Source organism: Pongo pygmaeus, chromosome 20, assembly GCF_028885625.2.
Source record: "Pongo pygmaeus isolate AG05252 chromosome 20, NHGRI_mPonPyg2-v2.0_pri, whole genome shotgun sequence".
Lineage (NCBI taxonomy): Eukaryota > Metazoa > Chordata > Mammalia > Primates > Hominidae > Pongo > Pongo pygmaeus.
The window spans coordinates 57,871,630-57,893,357 of NC_072393.2; the positions used below are offsets into that span (position 1 = coordinate 57,871,630).

General features: G+C 50.2%; 1 protein-coding gene across 2 annotated transcripts; it reads right to left on the reverse strand.

Moving 5' to 3' along the window:
• Positions 1 to 6,927: 6,927 nt before the first annotated feature.
• HAS1 (hyaluronan synthase 1) lies at positions 6,928 to 17,829 on the reverse strand. 2 transcript variants are annotated; one of them, XM_054464495.1, is made up of 5 exons: positions 17,763 to 17,829; positions 13,066 to 13,770; positions 10,779 to 11,004; positions 10,067 to 10,199; positions 6,928 to 7,919 (listed from the first exon to the last, which is right to left on the reverse strand). In XM_054464495.1, exons 1-5 carry the CDS (start codon positions 17,769 to 17,771, stop codon positions 7,244 to 7,246), a joined length of 1,749 nt encoding a protein of 582 aa, XP_054320470.1. In that variant the 5' UTR covers positions 17,772 to 17,829; the 3' UTR covers positions 6,928 to 7,243. The 2 variants fall into 2 exon arrangements, with proteins under 2 accessions (XP_054320470.1, XP_054320471.1); XM_054464496.2 differs by lacking the exon at positions 17,763 to 17,829 and adding an exon at positions 14,587 to 14,660 and having other exon boundaries at positions 13,066 to 13,773.
• Positions 17,830 to 21,728: the final 3,899 nt, after the last annotated feature.

Genomic DNA, 21,728 nt, shown 5'->3' on the forward strand with positions numbered 1-21,728 from the left:
TTCTTGCTCGCATTCATCATGATACTTCTTGCTCGCATTCATCATGATACTTCTTGCTTGCATTCATCATGATACTTCTTGCTCGCATTCATCTTGATACTTCTTGCCCTCTCTAGGGTCTTGGTTCACACTGTTTCCTGCCTAGAATAATATTTTCTCCTTTTCTTTGTCTAGTTAACTCTATTATGATTTCCCCTGAGTAGCCATTACATCCATTAACCCCGTTAATCCCCTTGACAAGTCTGCAAGGCTGGCACTGTATTGACTTTACTGACTCTACCTCTCCCTCAGGCCCCTTGCTGCTTTCCAGCCCCAGTGGCCTCCTTATTTGGTCCCTGGAACATGCAAGTCTCAGTCCCATTTCCAGGCTTTTGCTGTGCTTCATACTTGAAATGACTTTCCTCTGAACATCACAAACCCACCTCTCTCTCATTGCACAGATCCCAGATCAAATGTCCTCTTCTCTAACTACCTCTCTCTCCCTGTTTGACATTGCCCAATTTCACCTTGTTCACTGAGCTCATCTGGACCAATGTTAACTCTTTTTTTTTTCTTTTTTTTGAGTTTCGCTCTTGTTGCCCAGGCTGGAGTGCAATGGCGCAATGTCGGCTCACTGCAACCTCTGCCTCCCGGGTTCAAGCGATTCTGCTGCCTCAGCCTCCCGAGTAGCTGGGATCACAGGCATGCACCACCACACCTGGCTAAATTTGTATTTTTAGATGAGACAGGGTTTCGCCATTTTGGCCAGGCTGATCTCGAACTCCTGACCTCAGGTGATCCACCTGCCTCAGCCTCCCAAAGTGCTAGGATTACAGGCGTGAGCCACCGCGCCCGGCCGTTAACTCATTTTTTAATATGGTTTTGCCTTTCCTACCTGAAAGGGAAGCTCCTTCTGAGCATGTACTCATTCTTGTTCACTGTTCTATTTCCCTTTATTGATTTGTTCGTTCAGCAAATATTTATTGAGTGCTTACTATTTTGTCATGTATTGTCAAGGCATTGTAGAGATCCCAATGAAGAAATCAGAAGAGATGAAAAGTTTGTATAGTACTCACATGGAACTTACATTCTAGTGGACAGTAAAAGAAAACTGTTTCTCTCTTGTTTTTTTTTTGTTTGAGGTGGAGTCCTGGAGTGCAGTGGCACAATCTTGGCTCACTGCAGCCTTCGCCTCCTGGGTTCAAGCGATTCTCATGCCTCAGCCTCCCAAGTAGCTGGGATTACAAAGGTGTGTGCCACCATGCCCGGCTAATTTTTGTATTTTTAATAGAGACGGGGTTTCGCCATGTTGGCCAGGCTGGTCTCAAACTCCTGACCTCAAGTGATTGCTTGCCTCAGCCTCCCAGAGTGCTGAGATGATAGGTGTGAGTCACCACGCCCGGCCAGAAAACGGTTTCTCCACTTACAACATTTCTGACACTAAATGTATGGGATTCTACCTCCTGCCCCCATACCAACCAGTTCTCCAGCTCTCTGGGACACCAGTTGAGTGTCCTATAATTCATTCAGTTCTAAAATCAACAACCCAGAGTTAGCGTCGTGCTACACAGGTTTTCAGAGCTCAGGCCCACAAGACTGCCCCCACTTCAGACACCAGTCGCAAGTCAGGGGCTCCTGCAACCTGCAGCCTCCCAGCTCAGTAGTTTGCTAGAATAGCTTGAATGACTCAGGGAAACATATTTACTGGTTTATTATAAAGGAGAGTATGAAGGAAATAGGTTAATAGCCAGATGAAGAGGTAGATAGGGTGAGGTCCAGAAGGGTCCCAAGTGCAGAAGTTTCTGTCTCCATGGGAGTTGGGATGCAGCAGCGTATCAGTGCGTGGATGCATTCACCAGCCTGGAAGCTCTGCAAACCCCATAGTTTAGGGATTGTTCTGGAGGCTGCATCATGTAGGCGTGATCGCTTATTAACTCAGTCTTCACCCCTTATTCCCTCCCCAAGGACTGGAGAGGGGGGCGGGTGAGGCCGAAAGCTCCAAGCTCCTAATCATAGCCTAGTCTCACTGGTGAGCAGCGCTCATCCAGGAGACCACCAAGAGTCACTTGAGTAGGACAAATGATGCTGTTATCACCCAGGAAATTGAAGAGATAAGGAGCTCTATGTAAGACGCTTCTGTTGCCCACATCACTGCAGAAAGTACAAGGGTTTAAGACTGTCAGAAACCAGGAACAGACACCAAGTATGTATTTCTTACTATGTCACAGACAATAAGAAAACAAAGTAAAATACGAAATATGGTAATATGTGTGATGGAGAAGATAAGCAGAGAAATGGAATATGGGGCCGGGGGAAGCAGCATAGGATCTTTGGAGAAACCCTCACTGAGAAAGTGACATTTGAATAAAAACTTGAAGGGGATGACGGTATGAGCCATTATGGATATTTGTGTGAAGAGTCTTCCAGGTGGCCAGGCGAGGTGACTCATGCCTGTAATCCCAACACTTTGGGAGGCTGAGACGGGTGGATTACCTGAGGTCAGGAGTTCGAGACCAGCCTGGCCAACATGGTGAAACCGTGTCTCTACTAAAAATACAAAAATTAGCCTGGCGTGGTAGCACATGCCTGTAATCCCAGCTAGTCAGGAGGCTGAAGCACGAGAATCGCTTGAGCTCGGGAGGCGGAAGTTGCGGTGAGCTGAGATTGTGCCATTGCACTCTGGCCTGGGCAACAGAGTGAGACTCTGTCAAAAAAAAAAAAAAAAAAAACTGTTACAGGCAAAAATTTAAAAAGGGAAAAGCCCTGAGGCAGGAGTGCCAGGCACATGGGAGGACAGCCGGGAGGACATCCAGGAGGCCAGTGAAGCTGGAACAGGGCCTTAGGAAGTGAATACACACTGAAGTCAGAGACCATGGGGACCAGATGGTGCCACTGGCTGCTGTAAAGTCTAGACTTAACCTTTGTAAGAGATGAGGGTCGGCTGGGCGTGGTGGCTCACACCTGTAATCCCAGCACTTTGGGGGACCGAGGCTTGAGCTTGAGAGGTCAAGGCTGCAGTGAGCCATGATTACATCACTGCAGTCCAACCTGGGCTACAGAGTGAGACCCTGACTCAGAAAAAAAAAAAAAAAAGGGCAAGATGCAGTGGCTCGTGTCTGTAATTCCAGCACTTTGGGAAGCCAAGGCAGGCGGATCACCTGAGGTCAGGAGTTCAAGACCAGCCTGGCCAACATGGTGAAACCCCATCTCTCCTAAAAATAAAAAATTAGCCAGGTGTGGTAGCAGGTGCCTATAATCCCAGCTACTTTGGAGGCTGAGGCAGGAGAATCGCTTGAACCCGGGACGCAGAGGTTGCAGTGAGCTGAGATTGCGTGGGCAAAAAGAGTGAAACTGCATCTCAAAAAAAAAAAAGGCAAAAAAAAAAAAAAAAAGATGACGTGAGTCGTGACTGCACCACTGCAGTCCAGCCTGGGCTACAGAGTGAGACTCTGTCACAAAAAAAAAAGAAAAAAGAAATAAAAGATGAGCGTCACGGGTGGCTTTTGAGCCAAGCAAGGGCAGGTCATGATTTGATTTCCGTGGCTACTGTATGGCTAAGAGACTGGGGCAAGGTGGAAGCAGGCATTGCTGTGAGGTGCTGCAGTAATCCAGGGACGAGATGCAGCCCTGGGGAACAAGGTCGTGAGGAGCAGTGGCTCTAGATATGTCTTGAAGGTAGAATCAGTGGGATTTGCTGATGGTTCAGAATGTTGGATGAGAGAAGGAGAGAGGCCAAGAGTAATCACAGTGGCACTGTCCAGTCGAACCCTCTGCCACGTTGGAAATATTCTAGATCTGCACCGTCCAGTAGCACAGCACCAGCCACATGTGGCCGTGAAGCACGTGAAAGGTGACCTGTGCAACTGAGGAACTGAATCCATAATCTTAGGTAGCTCTTCAGGCAATAAAGGATGTCAAAAAAAAAATAAAAATAAGAAAAAAATCAACTCAGGTAGCTTTAATTACTTTAACATTACATAGTTCCTGCTCTATGACAACAGAATCATAGAGGCCTATGTGAGTATTCTTACCTGTGGATCACTCTTAACTCTTTGTTTACTTGACTAAGAGCTCCTCGAAGGCAAGCTTCTTAATTGTTTCTATACTTGCAGACTTGGCAGAGTGTGTGGCATTCAGTAGGTACTTGGTGAATGTTTTGGTGACTGATGAATCAAAGAATGCATGAATGGGAAAAAAATGTTTTAGACTTCCATGTGGTAGTGGCTAGTGATGGACAGTTACAGCTCTAGCATTTTTTGGCCTGAGCAGCTGGGAGGATGAAGTTCTGTTTACTGAGATAGGCTGATGGAGGAGCAGGTTTCACGGGGATTAGCAGGGAGGAAGGCGAGAAGATATTAGGAGTCTGGTTTGAGATGCCTATTAGGCATCCAAGTGGAAATGTCTTGGAGGCAGTTGGATATACAAGCCTGGAATTTAAGGGTGAGATCTGGTCTGAAGATCTGTTTGGGAGTCCCGTCTCCATACATGGAGCATGAATGAAGTATTCAGAGCCGTAACACTGGAGGCACAAGGGAAATGAGTATAGATGGGTAAGAGACGAGGATTAGAGGATCAAGGAAAGAAAACAAGGTGGAGGAAAGCAAGGTAACTGTGGCTTTCTGAAAGCCAAGTAGCTATGCTTGGTGGCTCACACCTGTAATCCCAGCACTTTGGGAAGCCGAGGCTGGTGGATCACTTGAGGTCACGAGTTTGAGACCAGCCTGGCCAACATGGTGAAACCCCGTCTCTACTAAAAATACAAAAATCAGCTGGGTGTGGTGGCACATGCCTGTAATCCCAGCTACTTGGAAGGCTGAGGCAGGAGAATTGCTTGAACCTGGGAGGCAGAGGTTGCAGTGAGCTGAGTTCACACCACTGAACTGCAGCCTGGGCAACAGAGCAAGATCCCGTCTCAAAAAAGGAAAAAAGGAAGTCAAGTAAAGAAAGCATTTCAAGGAGGAGTGATCAACTGTGTCAGATACAGCCAAATCATGAAATAGGGCTGAGAATTGGCTATTGGTTTTAGCAATGTGGATATCATTGATGAACTTGACAAGAGCAGTTTCTATGGAGAACTAGGGGAAAGCATGACCATCTGATTGGCTTCGGTTTAAGAGTTAATGGAAGTCAACATCATTAGTCATTAGGGAAGGGCAAATCAAAACCACAATGAAATGCCACTTCACACCTTCGAGGAAGGCTGTAATCAAAAAGTCGGGTACTACAAAATGTAGCAAGGGTGTAGAGAAATTAGAACCCTCATACATTGCTGGTGGGAATGTAAAATGGTACAGTCCCTGTGCAAAACAGTCTAGCAGTTCCTCAAAAAAATTAAACATAGAATTAACATAGGACCCAGCAATTCAATTTCTAAGTATATACCCCAGAAAATTAAAAAGCTGTGCCCACACCAAAACTTGTACATGAATGTTCATAGTAGCATCATTCATACAGCCAAGAGGTGGAGACATCCCAAATGTCCATCAACTGATAAATACATAAACACAATGCAATATAGCCATACTGTGGAATATTATTTGGCCATAAAAAGGAATGAATCAGTGATACATGCAACAACATGGATGAATCTTGATATACTAAATGAAAGAAGTCACAAAAAAAGCACATACTGCAGGATTGCATTGATATGAAATAGCCAGAATAGGTAAATCTATAAAGAGAAAGCAGATGAACAGCTGCCCAGGTCTTAGGGGGATAAGGGGTGAGAAAGGAGAAGTGAGCTGCCAGTGGGTATGGGGTTCCTTTTGTGGGGTGATGAAAATGTTCTAAAATTAGATTATGGTGGTGGCTGTGCAAACCTGTAAACTTACTAAAAACCATTGACTTGTACACTTCTTTTTTTTAGATGGAGTCTCATTCTGTCACCCAGGCTGGAGTGCAGTGGCATGATCTCAGCCCACTGCAACCTCTGCCTCCCAGGTTCTAGTGATTGTCCTGCCTCAGCCTCCTGAGTAGCTGGGATTACAGGCACATGCCACCATGCCTGGCTAATTTTTTTGTATTTTTACTAGAGATGGGGTTTCGCCATGTTGGCCACACTGGTCTCAAACTCGTGACCTCAAGTGGTTTCCCAGCCTCGGCCTCCCAAAGTGCTGGGATTACAGGTGTGAGCCACCGTGCCCAGTCAAATTGTACAGTTTGACTGAGTGAACTCTGTGCGAGATAAATTGGAGACAAATATGGACAACTCTCCCAAGGAAATTTGCTATTAACAGAAATAGAAATGGAACATTTGTTACAGGGAAACTGAGGTCAAGAGTGGGAGTCCTAAAAATGGGAGAGTAACAATATGTTCAGATGCTGATGGGAAAGGCTCCGAAGGGAAAGGAGAATTGACGGAGGATCCGGTGGAAAGAACTGCTGGAGTGAAGTCTTTGAGCAGACAAAGAGGACATAGGGTCTGGTGCCCTGATGGAAGAGGTTGGCATTGGCTTGGAGCACAGACAGGTCACCCTCAGCAACAGGAAGAAGGTGGAGTGTATGGACACAGGGGCAAATGAGTGGGAAGACGTGGAGATGGGGACTCCAGCAAAAGTTTTCTTTTTTAGCCCCTATTTTCTCAGTGAGATAGGAAGCCAGCTAAGAGGCCGGGGGAGGAGGTGCTGGAGGTTTGAGGAGAAAAGGGATGTGTTACCTTTCTAAGCAGGCGGACCAGAGATAAAAGCACCATCTGCAATACCTGACAGTGCGCGGCAGGTGGCAGGTGCTTTGTAAGTACCCGTGAGTGAGTGAGTTGAGTAATTTAACCCTCACACCAACCCTGCCTCATGGGATTAATAATCCCTGTTTTCAAAAGAGGGAACCCCAGGTTCCAAGGAAGGAGAGTGTCTTGTCCAGGTTCAAACGGCTAGCACCCAGCACTGAGCCCAGCGTCCCCAATTCTCAATCATCCAGTCCCCTTAGTTCTCAAAAAGGAGGAGGCTGGGGGAAAATAAATAAAATTCTTTATTACATCCTGATCACACAGTAGAAATGGAGATTAAATAAGAACGAGGAGAAAGCAGGACCCTTTCCCCTCCACTCCTCAAATCCCACACCCTGACCAATAAATACCCTCCCTAGAGACCCAGAAGTCCTAGTCCCAATATAGTCCAGACTGAAGAATCTTGGGCTGATCCCCTCGTTTTGCAGAGGAGGGAAACTGAGGCCCAGAGAACCACCAAGCAAGTTCGTGGCTCGGGGCCCTGCAGGTCTCCTCTGGCCTCCCCTGAAGACCCTTGAGGCGGCATCCGCGTGGCTGGATTCACACCTGGACGCGGTAGCCCCCGGTCCGCCGCCGGCAAAGCCTCCGCACGCCCACCCAGTACAGAGTCAACATGACTACCCAGTAGCCCACGTAGGCGCCGGCCCCCGCGGCCAAGTGGTAGGCCTCGGCTGCGCGGGAAGGGCCGCTCCAGTCGGCCCTGACCTCGTGTGCCACGCTGCGGACCAGGCCCCCAAGCAGCAGCAGCGCCCAGAGCGCCAGGGGCAGCAGAGGGACGTAGTTAGCAGCCAGCTTCCGCCGGCCCGAGGTGCCCCAGCCACTCTGGTTCATGGTGACTAGCGCCAGGAACTTGGCAGGCAGGAGGCCACACATGTAGAGGGGTGCGTAGAGCGACAGCAGCACCATGCGCAGGCAGCCCCGCAGCCAGGCCGCGAAGGCCGCCTTGGCCAGTGCCACGCCCTGCACGCATAGCAGCACCCACAGCAGCGCCCACGGGCGGCCCGCGTAGAACAGACGCAACACAGTGGCCGCCACGAAGAAGGGGAATAGGCCGGAGACCACCGCCTCGTAGGTCATCCACGCATGGTGCCGGTGCCACCACAGCGCGTTGTACAGCCACTCACGGAAGTACGACTTGGACCAGCGTGTCTGCTGGCTCAGCCACCGCAGGAAGGACGAGGGCGTCTCTGAGTAGCAGCGGGACCTGGAGGTGTACCTGCACGGGGGCGAGAAATGAGAGCATCATCGCGTGCTCCTTGGGGCCTGGGCAGGATTCTGGAGGCAGAAATGACCACTGTGGATGGCCACTGGGGGCGAGTTTCTTAACCTCTCTAGGCCTCAGTGTTCTCATGTGTAGAATAGGGTGGATAATGGTTCCTAGGCCTGGACGCAGTGGCTCACTCCTGTAATCCCAGCACTTTGAGAGGCTGAGGGATAAGGAGTTCAAGACCAGCCTGGGCAACATAGCAAGACCCCATCTCTACTAAATAAATAAATAAATAAATAAATAAGCACCAATGGGTGGGATGCAATGGCTCATGCCTGTATTCCCAGCACTTTAGGAGGCCGAGGTAGGGGGATCACTTGAGGCTAAGAGTTTGAGATCAGCCTAGGCAACATAGTGAGACCCCATCTCTTAAAAAAAAAAAAAAAAAAAATTAGCCAGGTGTGGTGGCCTGTAGTCCCAGCTATTTGGGAGGCTGAGATGGGAGAATTTCTTGAGCTCAGGAGTTTGAGGCTGCAGTGAGCCATGATCGTGCCCCTGCACTCCAGCCTGAGCCTGGGCAACACAGCAAGACTCTATCTAAAAAAATTAAAAATAAAAAAAAAGGCTCTCATAAGACAAGGATACTGTAAGGATTGAATGAAATTAAACGCCAAGTGCTTAGGACCAGTAGATAGTATTTGCTCAATAAATGTTAGCTACTTCTGTTTTTACTATGACTAATACCATTACTATTGCTGTTACTAATATCATGTTGGTTACTGACACTATTACTATCACTAACATATTACTAATACTGCCATGCTTACTATTACTGGCAGGCCCTATAGTGAGGAGCAGGATGGGCGTGGTTGCTACCCAGGGTAGTCTATGTATTAGAACTTCTCAAGGGAACCATCAGGCCTCCTTCCTGTTTTGTGGCAGACATCATTAATCAATCCCTGCATGGTTTCCAGCCAAGCCCACACAAGACTAGAATCCTGGGCATTACTTGACAGTGTCTAGTCTCCTTCCCCTGTGTCACTTGGCATCCTCAGTGGCCTCCCTGCTTCCGACCTTGCCTTTTGTAGTCTGTACCCAAAACAGCTGCCAGAGGGATCCCATTACAACGTGTCACTTCTCTGCTTAAAACCCTCTCATGGCTCCCTCATCTTAGTCAGAGTCCTTAGACCTACAAGCCTTTCATGAGTGGACCCCTCCTTAACTCTCCATCCTGCTCTCCTAATACTCCCCCAGTTCAGTGCTCCAGCCACACTATTCTCAGCCTTGAGCCCCATCCTACCTCGGGCACTCCACTTAACACTTCACTCCCCACCCCAAAACTTCCTATCCACCCCCCTGCCCGGCATTATTTATCTCCATAATACATATCATGAACATACTGTATGTTCTACTTATTTATTTCTTGTGTGTCTCCCCAGCTGATGTAATCAATTGGTGTCCTGTCTGCCTATTGCTGTATCCCTGCAGCTTAAACATTCTAGAGACCTAGTGAATATTTGTTGAGTGAATTCATGCATGGATTCCCTTGGATTATCCCAAGTCCCCTCTGGGTCTCTCAGTGGACCTGGCTTTGCAGAAATCACTCTCCCCCGAACTTCACGTGGTCTAGATCATCCTCCCCTGAGTCTCATGGAATTACTTGTCTTCTCTTGAAGAACTCACTAGAGTTCAGGTGCTCCCCTTCTCTCACTTGATTCTTTCTCCACGGCTCTCTCACTAGTTAGACCCCACTCTATCCATTTGTCTCTTGCCCTTCCTACTTCACTCCCCACTGTGCTACCTTGGTCTCCATGGCAGAACCAACTCACCCTATCTCAGTTCTAGGTGGAATTCTCTACCCTCACCTTGCCTCTCTTGGTAGAGTTCACTGCATTCCATGATTCAATGCAAATGCCAGCCTTTTCCCTTATAGTGTCTTCCCCTCTCCCCTAATATCTCACTTGGTAGAGTCCATTGGCTCAATGCAAATGGCCCCTCTGCCCATTATGGTATCCTTCTCTCTCCTCTAAAGTCTCACTTGATAGAGCCCATTGTCTGGTGAGTTACTTCGGATTTGGAGAACTCTCAGCATGCACACACGCTAGGATATTCATTGGCCTCCACACATACCCAACCACCTGGTCCCCTCAGCTTACTTGGTAGCGTAACCCATGCTGAGCATGCGGTTGGTGAGGTGCCGGTCATCCCCAAAAGTACAGTGGGTGCCCAGGAACTTCTGGTTGTACCAGGCCTCAAGAAACTGCTGCAAGAGGTTGTTCCTATATAGGCCTGGGTGGAAGGGAGGTGTGAAAGAGTGTAAGCCTCTGCTGTCACCAACACCAACTCCAATGCTGTTTCCAGCCCCAACCCCATCTCCAGTTCCAACCCCATCCTCAGTCATCATAATCTCAATCTCAGCACTATCTCCAATCCCATCTCCAGCCCCAATCCTGTCCTCAACCTCATACCCACTCCAACTTGCCTGTCATTGAGCTATACCCACTGTGACTGCAAACCTGCCCACCCCAGTCTCATCACCAATCCCATATCCATTCTCAGCCCCATCCAAAACCCACTGCAACCTCAAACCTGGCTCCAACTCTGTCTTTGACTCCAAGCCTATCCCATCTTCTTCCCCAGCCCCAGCCCCAATCGTCATCCATATCCTTTCTCCAACCTCACTCCCCACACCAAACTCAGCTCGACCCCAAGCAGCATCCTCACCGCCAGCTTCCAGTTTTATTCCATCCCCAATTCCTGCCCTGCTGCATCTTTGTTCCCAACCCCAGTCACATCCTCAGCCCCATCTGGCTTCCCTTCTCCCTTTCCACCCCATCCATGGCCCTCCCAATCTCTGCCCCTGCTTACCTAGAGGACCGCTGATGCAGGACACACAGTGGAAGTAGCTCTGACAAGCCCGCTCCACATTGAAGGCTACCCAGTATCTCAGGCTGCTTAGGAAGCTGACCCAGGAGTCCAGAGGGTTAAGGATGCGCACGTCCCCACCAACAGCCCCTACCCAGGGGTCCTCGTCCAGTACCCGCACGAGCTCCAGCAGTGCCATGGGGTCCAACCTTGTGTCTGAGTCACAGACCTGTGAGGTGGAAGGGGCCAGGATCAGCACAGACGCCTGCATCAGGCTGATGCTTGAGAGGAGGGTACCAAGGGGTGCGATGCAGCTGGGGCACTCTGCAACCGATCTGAACGTAATTTTGAGATTTTTTTTTAGTCATTTTCAATGTGTAATCACAGTTTAACATGTACTCCAAGATGCACATCCTTGTATGAATATGAACAATAAGACATATACCATCTCCTCTGGTGTGTGAGTGAGACCCCTAACTTGCTACTAAGCAACAGAATATGGCAGAAGTTATGGGATATAACTGCCATGATTATATTACCTAATATGGAAATGGTGAATAGGTTTTGCAATGTAATTAAGTCCCCAAATCTCTTGACTATAAGTTAATCAAAAGGAGATTATCCTGGGTGGGCCTGACCTAATCAGGAGAACCTTTAAAAGCAGATCTAGAAGTCAGAGAGTCTCCTTGCTGGCCTTGAAGAGGCCAGCTACTGCTACTATGAGTTCTGTGGCTGCAAGAAAGTCAATTCTGCCAACCAACGAATACATAAGCTTAAAAGATAACCCCAAGCCTTAAAAAAGACCCAGCTCCAGCTGACACCTTGATTGCAACCTGGTGATATCCTGAAAAAAGGACCCAGTTGAGCTGTGCTGACTCTTGGCTCATAGAAACTATGAGATAATAAATGTGTTTTGTTCAAGCTGCCAAGCATATGGTAACTTGCTATGCAGCAATGGAAAACTAATATAATGCATTAGAATTGCTACACCAGGCCGGGTGTGGTGGCTCACACCCGTAATCCCAGCACTTTGGGAGGCTGAAGTGGGCAGATCACCTGAGGTCAGGAGTTTGAGACCAGCCTAGCCAATATGGTGAAACCCTGTCTCTACAAAAATACAAAAATTAGCTGGGCATGATGGCAAGTGCCTGTAATACCAGCTACTGGGGCGGCTGAGGTGGGAGAATCACTTGAACCCAGGAGGTGGAGGTTGCAGTGAGCCGAGATTGAAGCATTGCACTCCAGCCTGGGCAACAGAGTGAGATTCCATCTCAAAAAAAAAAAAAAAAAAAAAAAAAAGACTGCTACACCAAATGGGATGGATGAATGAGTAAATAAATGAAATTAATCTGTATATTGAATACATAGATAGATGGCTGAATGGATGAACGAAAGAATCTCAACACTGAAGGAGGGGAAAGGAAGGAGGGAAGAAGGAAAGAAGAAAGGGAACAAATCTCCACATTTAATAGATAAATGAATGAATAAATGAGTAAATGATCTCCATATGGGATGAATAGATGGGTATATCCATGAGTGAGTGAAGAAAAAGAATTTCTACACTGAATGAAGTAAGGAAGAACTTTTATTTATTTATTTATTTATTATTTATTTATTTATTTATTTATTTGAGACGGAGTTTTGCTCTTGTTGCCCAGGCTGAAGTGCAGTGGTGCGATCTCGGCTCACCGCAACCTCCGCCTCCCGGGTTCAAAAGATTCTTCTGCCTCAGCCTCCTGAGTAGCTGGGATTAATTACAAGCACTCGCCACCACGCTCGGCTAATTTTTGTATTTTTAGTAGAGACAGGGTTTCACCATGTTGGCCAGGCTAGTCTAGAACCCCTGACCTCAGGTGATCCCCCCACCTCAGCCTCCCAAAGTGCCCGGCTGGAAGGACTTAATTTTACATTGAATGGATGGATAACTGAATCAGTGGATGAACGGATGAATGAACAAATGAATCTCTATATTGAATGGATGGATAGATGAATGGATGAGTCAAGAATGTGTGAAATTGTCTCTTCCTGGAATGCAGGTGAATGAAGAAAGGAAAGAATGCCTCTACATTGAATGGGTAAATGAATGAATGAATGAACGAATGATCTCCATATTGGCTAAAGGGATAGATGGATGGATGAAAGAACGAGTGAGGGAAAGAATCTCTCCACTGCATGGATGAATGAATAAAGAAAGGGAGAGTCATTCAAATCTGTACATTGAAGGAAAGACCCCAGGAAAGTGGGATTTGGGTGTTCGGGTCACAAGTGGGCTGAAGGCGCCTCTACTCACCTGCACGTAGTCCACCGAGTCTCCGAGCGCCTTGAAGGCTGTGTACATGACCTCGCGCTTGCCGCCCCAGCGCTGCGCCACGCACACGCACCTGCGAGTCCTCACCAGCGCCTCCACCGCCAGCCGCCCGGGATCCTCCGCCTCCACCTCCCGGTAGGCTCCAGCGCCCACCGCGCCCGCCGCCGCGGGTTCCCAGGGCTGGTGGTAGTTACCGTCCCACACGTACGTGGCGGGGTCCTCGTCAGCGAAGACCTCGCGGAACATGTCGACCATGTAGAGGTCCTCGGCGCGATTGCCATCCACCACCATGAGGACGCGCAGCCGCGCGCGCGGGTACAGCAGGGCGCGGGCGGACGCCAGGCACTGGCGCAGGTACGCGGGGTCCTCCTGGTAGGCGGAGATGGTCAGCGCCACGCTGCGTGCGGTGGCTGCATCCAGGGGCCCCCGCGCCGTCGCGCGCCGCGCCGCCGCCGCCACCCGCCGGTGCTCCAGGTACGCGAAGAGGCTCTGCGCCATCAGGTGCGCTGAAAGGAAGGCCCCGTAGAGGCCGAAGGCCAGGAGGCCGTAGCGATCGGAGGCCAGCGGCACCCCGGCGGCGTAGGCCCAGGTCATGAGGCCCAGGATGAGCAGGGCGAAGGCGATGGTCAGCACCCTCCGGGCCAGGCCGGAGCAGCGGCGGGCTGCAGGAGTGGGCTTGGGCGCGTCCTGCTGGGAGCGAGAGGGGAAAGGAAGGGGCATGAGTGCCGGGGGCATGAGCCTCCTCCGGGAGAAGATTAAAAATCCCTTCCTTCTTTCCCTCCTTCCCTTCCCCTCCCCTCCCTTCCTCTCTCCCTCCCTCTCTCCCTCCCTCTGTCCTTCCTTCTCTTTCTTTATCTTTCTCTCTCTCTCTGTGTCTGTCTCGCTGTCTCTCTTTCGCGCTCTCGCTCTCCTTTTCTCTCTCTCTCCTTTCGTTTTTTTTTTTTCTTTTGAGACAGGGTCTCACTCCAGCCTAGTGTCGCCATCTCGGCTCACTGCAGCCTCAGCTTCCCGAGCTCAAGCTCAGCCTCCCACCTCAGCCTCCCGAGTAGCTGGGACTACAAAGCGTGTGCCACAACTCCTGGCTAATTTTTAAATTTTTGGTAGAGCCGGGGGTCTCCCTACATTACCTAGGCTGGTCTGGAACCCCTGGGCTCAAGTGACATGCCTGCCCTGACCTCCCTAAGTGCTGGGATTACAGGCATGAGCTACCTCGCCGGGCCCAAAATTATTTTCATTAACGAAAATAATTGGAGCAAATAGCTATCTAGGCTTCATGCTGATTAGATTCCTTCTTTTCATTATTATTTATTTATTTTTATAGACAGGGTCTTGCTCTGTCGCCCAGGCTGGGGTGCAGTGGCACCATCATAGCTCACTGTAGCTTCTAACTCCTAGGCTCTGGCGATCCTCTCACCCCAGTCTCCCAAGAAGCTAGGACCACAAGGCTGGAGTCACAATGCCTTGCTAATTAAAAAAAAAAAAAAATTAGAGGAGGGGTCTCACTATGTCACCTAGGCCCCAGTCTCCCAAAGTTCTATGAATACAGGCATGAGCCACCAAGCCCAGCCTGATTTTGTTCCTTCCAATACAACTTTTTTCCACGTTTTGAAATCTCTTAAATCCGTGAGGATGATTGCATGCGATGGAGTGTCACAATTTAATTACTAGGGCGTTTCCCTCCCCTTTCTTAGTGGCACATACAATGAGGATTTATCTCCCAATCAAAGGTTTCTTAGGGTAATGCTGTGTACCAGTCCCTGCTCTAAGCCTTTAAGATGAAGGAATTTATTTTAATCTTTACAACAGCGCTGTAAGGTAGGTACTGTTATTATTATCCCCATTCTACAGATGAGGCAACTGAGTCACACAGAGGTTCAGCAATTTGCCCAAGGTCATCCCTGGAAAGCAGAGGAGCCTGGATTTGAACCCTAGGAATCGAATCGCTAAACCTCTAGCCCTCGGGAGAGCCCTGGGGGACAGATAGTGCTCGCTGCCACCATACAGGTGGCCAAACTGAGGACTGATTGGCCAGAAGGAGTGGCTTGCACAAGATCAGCAGCCCACGGTGGAGGACTCTTCTCTCTGACTTTCCAGAGGCATAGCCTGGTTCTCCTTTTCCACTGCCCAACTCCCCAGCAGAACCAGGTGCCCCAGTAAATGTTGCTGGAAGAGCCCAGAATCAGAGGAAAAAGTACTTTCTGTGTGCCAGACACTATTGTACAACAACCTTAATATATATATATATATATAATTTTTTTTAAATTGAGGTGGGGGCCAGACACTGTGGCTCACGCCTGTAATCCCAGCACTTTGGGAGGCCAAGGCGGGTGGATCACCTGAGGTCAGGAGTTCAAGATTAGCCTGGCTAACATGGTGAAACCAAAATACAAAAATTAGCCAGGCTTGGTGGCGCACGACTGTAGTCTCAGCTCCTTAGAAGGCTAAGGCAGGAGAATTGCTAGAACCCCTGAGGTGGAGGTTGCAGTGAGCCAAGATGGCACCACTACGCTTCAGCCTGGGTGACAGTGTGAGACTCCATCTCGAAATAATAATAATAATAATTGAGACAGGGTCTTGCTGTGTTGCTCAGGCTGGTCTCGAACTCCCAGGCTCCAGCGATCCTCCTGCCTTGGCCCCCTAAAGTGCTGGGATTATAGGCGTGAGCTACTGCACCCGGTCTCTACAACAACCTTATAAGGCAGGTACCTTTACTGTCTTCTGTTACAGATGAGGAAACTGAGACACTGAGAGGCAAATACTTTTACCCAAGGTCACTCAGGTAATAAGCAGAGTTAGAAGTAGAACTCAGGCAGTCTGGCTCTGGCGTCCCCTCTACGCTAAACTGCCTCCTATGCCACCAGTTCGTGCCTCATAGGCTTACTGTGGGTTATTTAAGTGTGTCATTAAGATGTAGATCTTTGTGTCCAACACAGGTGTCACCAGCCACATGTATCTACCAAGTACTTGAAATGCAGCCAGTATCCCGAGGAACTGAGTTTTAAATTTTATTTAATTTTAATTCATTTAAATTTAAAAACTCTTACTTGATTCAGTTATTGGAAAGCTTTTAAATATGTCTGGAACAAGTTGCATCTACGATGCCCCTTTTATAACTGTAAATTTTATAAAATCTAAACACAGATTAGGTATTTCCAATGAAAAGATAGCGTCTAAGTGAGAAGTGCTATGAACACACTGGATTTTAAAGCCCAAGTCTGGGGAAAAGAAAGTAAAATAGCTCATTAACATTTATGTATTGATTACATATTGAAATGATCATATCTTATACGTAGCAGGAGTCAGCATGCTAAGACCTGCTACAGCCTGCAGGCTAAGAATTTTTTGGGTGTGTTTTTAGATAGTTTTTGAAAGCCAAAAGAAGAATAATAGTTTGTGGAGCATGAAAAATATGAAGTTCAAATTTCAGTGTCCTTAAAGGAAGTTTTATTTGCATACAACCACATTCATTTGTTTATACATCATCTGTGGCTGATTCTACATTTACAACATCAAAGTTGAGTACTTTCAAAAGAGACCAGATGGCCCCCAAAAGCCTCAAATATTTAATATTGGGCCCTTTATTAAAAAAATATGCTGGCCCCTGACACACTGGGTTAAATAAAAATATATTATTAAAATTAATTTCACCTGTTTGTTTTTACTTTTTCAAATGTGGCCACAAGAAAATTTTAAATTAGATATTGTGGTTTTCGTTACATTTCTAGAGGACAAAGCTGAGGTACAGCTTTTAAACTCTCAACATTAAACATTATTCTTTCTTCTCGAATCCCCCTTCTCTCTTCCTTTGCTTCAAACCTGGCCTTGCCAGAGTTCTTAAGGATGGCCCAGTTCATGCTGGGGATCCAGAGAGTTGATTCCAGAAACACAGATGAACACACGTGTAGACACACTCCCCTACACGTGAACTCACACACGATGAGTGACACACAGAATGAAATTACTCGTGTTCTACAGGATGACCTGAGACACCCACTCAGGCCAAACACAGCGATCCCGTGACCCCCACCGACGGCCACACAGGTGAACCTGCAAACACATGCCCCTCGGCAGGAAAAAGCAACACCAGCAAGGGACGCCCACGTGGCCACAAACACACAGAGCCCCAACTGAGAGTCTGGGGCAATGGGACGCACAGGGAAGATTTCAAGAGAAATAGTAGGTGACTGTCAAGCTGATACTGAATCAGATGAAATTGCTATTCTTCCAAGTTTAGAGTGGCTCAGTATCGGCGATTTCATTTGGTTCAATAGCTATTGAACGCATGAAACAGAAATCCATTCCCACGTGCCACAGGCAAATCCAACTCTCTTTCTCACTCAGTCTCTTTCATTCGCTCACTGTCTCACTCCCTCTTTCTCTCTGCCTCCCAGGGAACACAGACATACACAAGTTTATAGCAAGATACACAGATACAGAAATACAGACGTGGCATATCTCACCTACATGTACTTGGGATGGCCGCTCACACAGGGCAATGTATACACAGACCTGCACACTCAGCCTCACATGCTCACTGTCCCCTACACACATATGGTCACTGTCACGCACATGGATACACACATGAAATCATGCACACACAGTTCCCCAACACACGTGGTCACACATATGGCAGTAGTTTTCCCCACATGGCTGTATACACACACACACACACACACAACCTGTCTCATCGCAGTGGGTCTGGCCGGGCTCTCTCTTCTCTCCGGCTTGCTCTCCCAGCCTGTCTGTGGCCAGAGAGCTGGAGGGGGTCATTTGAAGACCAGCACAGGCGGGGGCGGGAGCAAGCGCTGACGTCAGTCAGGCTAAGCTGGGCCAGGGGCTCTGAGGTCACGGCCCAGCCGGGCAGCTCCACCCGCTTCCCGCTATTACTCCCACCCCCCTCAGCCAGACGGGCCTCCCTTCCCAGGCCCCTATGTCCACCCGCTCCCCTCCTCTAGTCCTCTCTGCCGTCACCCCCCTCCTCTCCCTCTCTCCTCTATGTCTTCTTCTCTCTTCCTCCCCCCTCTTGTCCCTTGTCTCCCCTGATTTTTCTCTTCCACCTCACTTGCATTTTGGGGGTTCCCCTCATCCCCCTCATCCCCTATCCCTGTATTTCCCTCCATCCCTTTCTTTCTCCCCAACCCACTATTTCTCCTCATCTCTTTATTGGTACCCTCATCTCTCTCCCCATTACCACATTTCTCCAAGTTTCTGTCTTTCTCTCCATCCCTTTCTTCCTCTCCACTTCTCTTGCCTCCTCTCACCCTCATTTCTTTCTCTTCTTGCTTTAAAGCTCTCCCCACCTCCCCCTTCTCACCTTCCCCAGTCACCCCTGCCCTGCCTCTCCCCACAGCCGCCTCTCCTGTCCCCAGAATCCATCTCTGGGTTGGGCCCCCCAGGGACATGTCTCAGCAACTGGTAGATGGAACGAAACACACACACGTGCGTGCTGTGGGTGTGCCTGTGTGTACGCTGGCCCGAGGCACAACTGCCTGGAACCGGAGCTGTGAGTGAACGTCTGTCCATTCAGCGCCTAACTGACGTGGGTCTGCGTGTGTGCACCAGGGTCTGGGGTGGAGAGCTGGGGCGCTGGGATTTGTATCCCCAGGGACTCAGGGATGAACACAGAGAGTTGTTGGTCAGCTGCCCCTGGGGAGCCAGCCGGGGTCTGTCAGTGCTCTCACCCATCAGGGAAACTGAGTCAGAGGAAGGGTGGAAAAGAGATGCGGGACCTGGGGTGCCCGGACCCCAGCCCCTCAGGACCAGATCTGTGATAAATGTCTGTTTACATGCCCTTCTTTCCATGAATTTAAAAAAAAAGACTATCTGTATCTAATTCTGTTCTTCTCTCTGCTCCTCTTACTGTGGACTATTGATGTCTCACTTTCTGCCTTGGTAGCTGCCTTGTTCTTTTCTCCCTGCCTGTGAATCCAACGACCTTTGGTGTCTGGCATGGGCCAGCTCCAGGACAGGCTGAAAGACATGGAGCAGCAGAGAGAAATTCCCCCGTCCTTCTCTCTCCTCGTCTCTCTCTCCCCAGATCTCTGTCATTTTGTATCTGTCTCCCCATCTCTGTTTCCCGGTCCATCTATCTGGGTCTCCGCCTCTGTGTATTCCTGTCTGTTTCTCCTCCTCATCCCCCCTCACAGCCATTCTCTCTCTGTTTTTACCCGGGAGTGTCTGTCCCTTTGCATTTCTGAAGTCTCCCTGACTTCCTTCTTGTGTGGCTCTCTCTCTTTCTGAGTTCCTCTCCCTGACTTTCTCACTGTGTGTCCGTGTGTGTGTGTCTTTCTCTCTGTCTCTTTTTCCCTCTATCTCCCTCTGTCTCTAGCTCTGTCTCTATCCTCCCTCCGTCTCTCTGCATCCCCATCTCTCTCTTTTTTTTTTTTTTTTTGAGATGGAGTCTCACTCTGTCACCCAGGCTGGAGTGCAGTGGCATGATCTCGGCTCACTGCAACCTCCGCCTCCCGGGTTCAAGCGATTCTCCTGCCTCAGCCTCCTGAGTAGCTGGAACTACAAGCACGCACCACCACACCCAGCTACTTTTTTGTATTTTTAGCAGAGATGGGGTTTCGCTATGTTGGCCAGGCTGGTCTCCAACTCCTGACCTCAAGTGATCCATCTGCCTTGGCCTCCCAAAGTGTTGGGATTACAGGCGTGAGCCACCACACCTATCTCTTTGTAAGGCTCTATCTCTGTATGTGTTTCTCTCTCTCTCTCTCATTCAGCTTCTCTCCATTTCTCTGTTTCTATATCTTCGTCTCTCCCTGCAGTTTCATCTCTTCCAGCCTGTCCCGGAGCGCTCCCCTGCCAGACACCAAGTCCTCACACCAAGTCCTCACACCCTGGGGTTTTCCCAAGGAGGCTGCGCCAGGCCAAGCCTCTGCCTGGGCCTGTCAGGGAGAAGGTGCATTCCCAAGGAGCCCCAACGCCCCGCCCACCCACCAGGGCGGGCCGGGCTGTGTCTGACGCTGTTGCCGGGAGCCGGGCCGCATGGTGTCTGGCTGTGTCAGGATGATGGGTCCTCAGATGATCTGAGGCCAGCCCAGAGCAGAAGGGGAGGGTGAGTCCTCCGCCCAGTGGGAGGGGGCAGCGCAGGCTCCTCCCCAGAAGTGGGGCATTTGGCTGCCCAGCCCCCTCCCCGCCCTGCTCGGGTGGAGCAGCTGTATAAAACCAGATGTTTCTAAAACCAGAGTGCGGATGAAGAAGGATAACCAGGGCTTTAATCCTTAAAGTTTCCCTCCTATAAGACCCAGGAGTCCAGGTTCCCAGCCCCCTCCTCCTTCAGACCCGAGAGTCCAGACCCCAGCCCTTCCTCAGGCCCAGGAGTCCAGGTTCCCATGCCCCTTCTCCCTCAGACCCAGGAGCCCCAGGCCCCCAACCCTCCTCCCGCAGACCCAGACATCAGAGTTCCCTGTCCCCTCCAACTCAGACCCAGGAGCCCTGGCCCCCAACCCTCCTCCCGCAGACCCAGACATCAGAGTTCCATGTCCCCTCCAACTCAGACCCAGGAGCCCTGGCCCCCAGCCCCTCCTCCCTCAGACCCAGGAGCCCCAGGCCCCCAACCCTCCTCCCGCAGACCCAGGAGCCCCAGGCCCCCAACCCTCCTCCCGCAGACCCAGGAGCCCCAGGCCCCCAACCCTCCTCCCGCAGACCCAGGAGCCCCAGGCCCCCAACCCTCCTCCCACAGACCCAGACATCAGAGTTCCCTGTCCCCTCCAACTCAGACCCAGGAGCCCTGGCCCCCAGCCCCTCCTTCCTCAGACCCAGGAGCCCAGGCCCCCAGACCCTCCTCTCTCAGACCCAGGATCCCAGACACCTAGTCCCTCCTCCCTCAGACCCAGGATCCCAGACACCCAGCCCCTCCTCCTTCAGACCCAGGAGTACAGGTTCAGAGTTCCTTCTCCCTCAGACCCAGGGTCCAGGCCCCCAGTCCCCCCTCCCTGAGACCCAGGAGTTCAGGCACCCAGCCCCGCCTCCCTGAGACCCAGAAGCCCAGGTCCCCAGCACCCCCTCCCTCAGACCCAGGAGTCCAGGCCCCATCCCCTCCTCCCTCAGACCCAGAGTCCAGGCCCCCAGCCCCTCCTCCCTCAGACCCAGGAGTGGAGACCCCCAGCCCCTCCTCCCTCAGACCCAGGAGTGCAGACCCCCAGCCCCTCCTCCCTCAGACCCAGGAGTCTCAACTCCTAGCTTCCTTCTCCCTTAGACCTACATGTCCAGCCCCCAGAATTTCTTGCAGGAAGAGATGACCAAGGCTGGAAGCAGCCCAGACAAGTACTGAAAGACAGGGAGCAGTGAAGCTGGACACTCCCACAGGATGCCGGGGCTGGTGGTGGAGGGACAGGTAGGGACCCTGCACCCTTCACTAACACCCATGGCTCCTGGAAACCCCCGCTCCTGTGGTGGCTGCTCTCCAGTCCCTGCCCTGGGTCCACAGTGGCCTTCCCAGCATTTCAGCCATCATCAGGAAACCTCAGGGTACAGCTTACAGAATACCTGGACAGAAGGAGCGCAGGGTGGGAGAGGTAAGGCAAAAATGGAGCAAAGGCAGAGGAGAGAGCATTCATTCATTTTGGGGACATCTCCTGAGCCCTGGTGGACAGGGCTGGGCTGGGCGATGCCGGGCACACAGAGATGACTCAGCCCTG

Bases quoted from the DNA above. Each gene is read 5' to 3' on its own strand.
- HAS1 (XM_054464495.1), bottom strand. The intron at 11,005-13,065 runs GTGAGTAGAGGC...TCCACCTCACAG, and splicing joins ACTCGGTGGACTACGTGCAG to GTCTGTGACTCAGACACAAG. The intron at 10,200-10,778 runs GTAAGCAGGGGC...CCTTCCACCCAG, and splicing joins CTGCATCAGCGGTCCTCTAG to GCCTATATAGGAACAACCTC.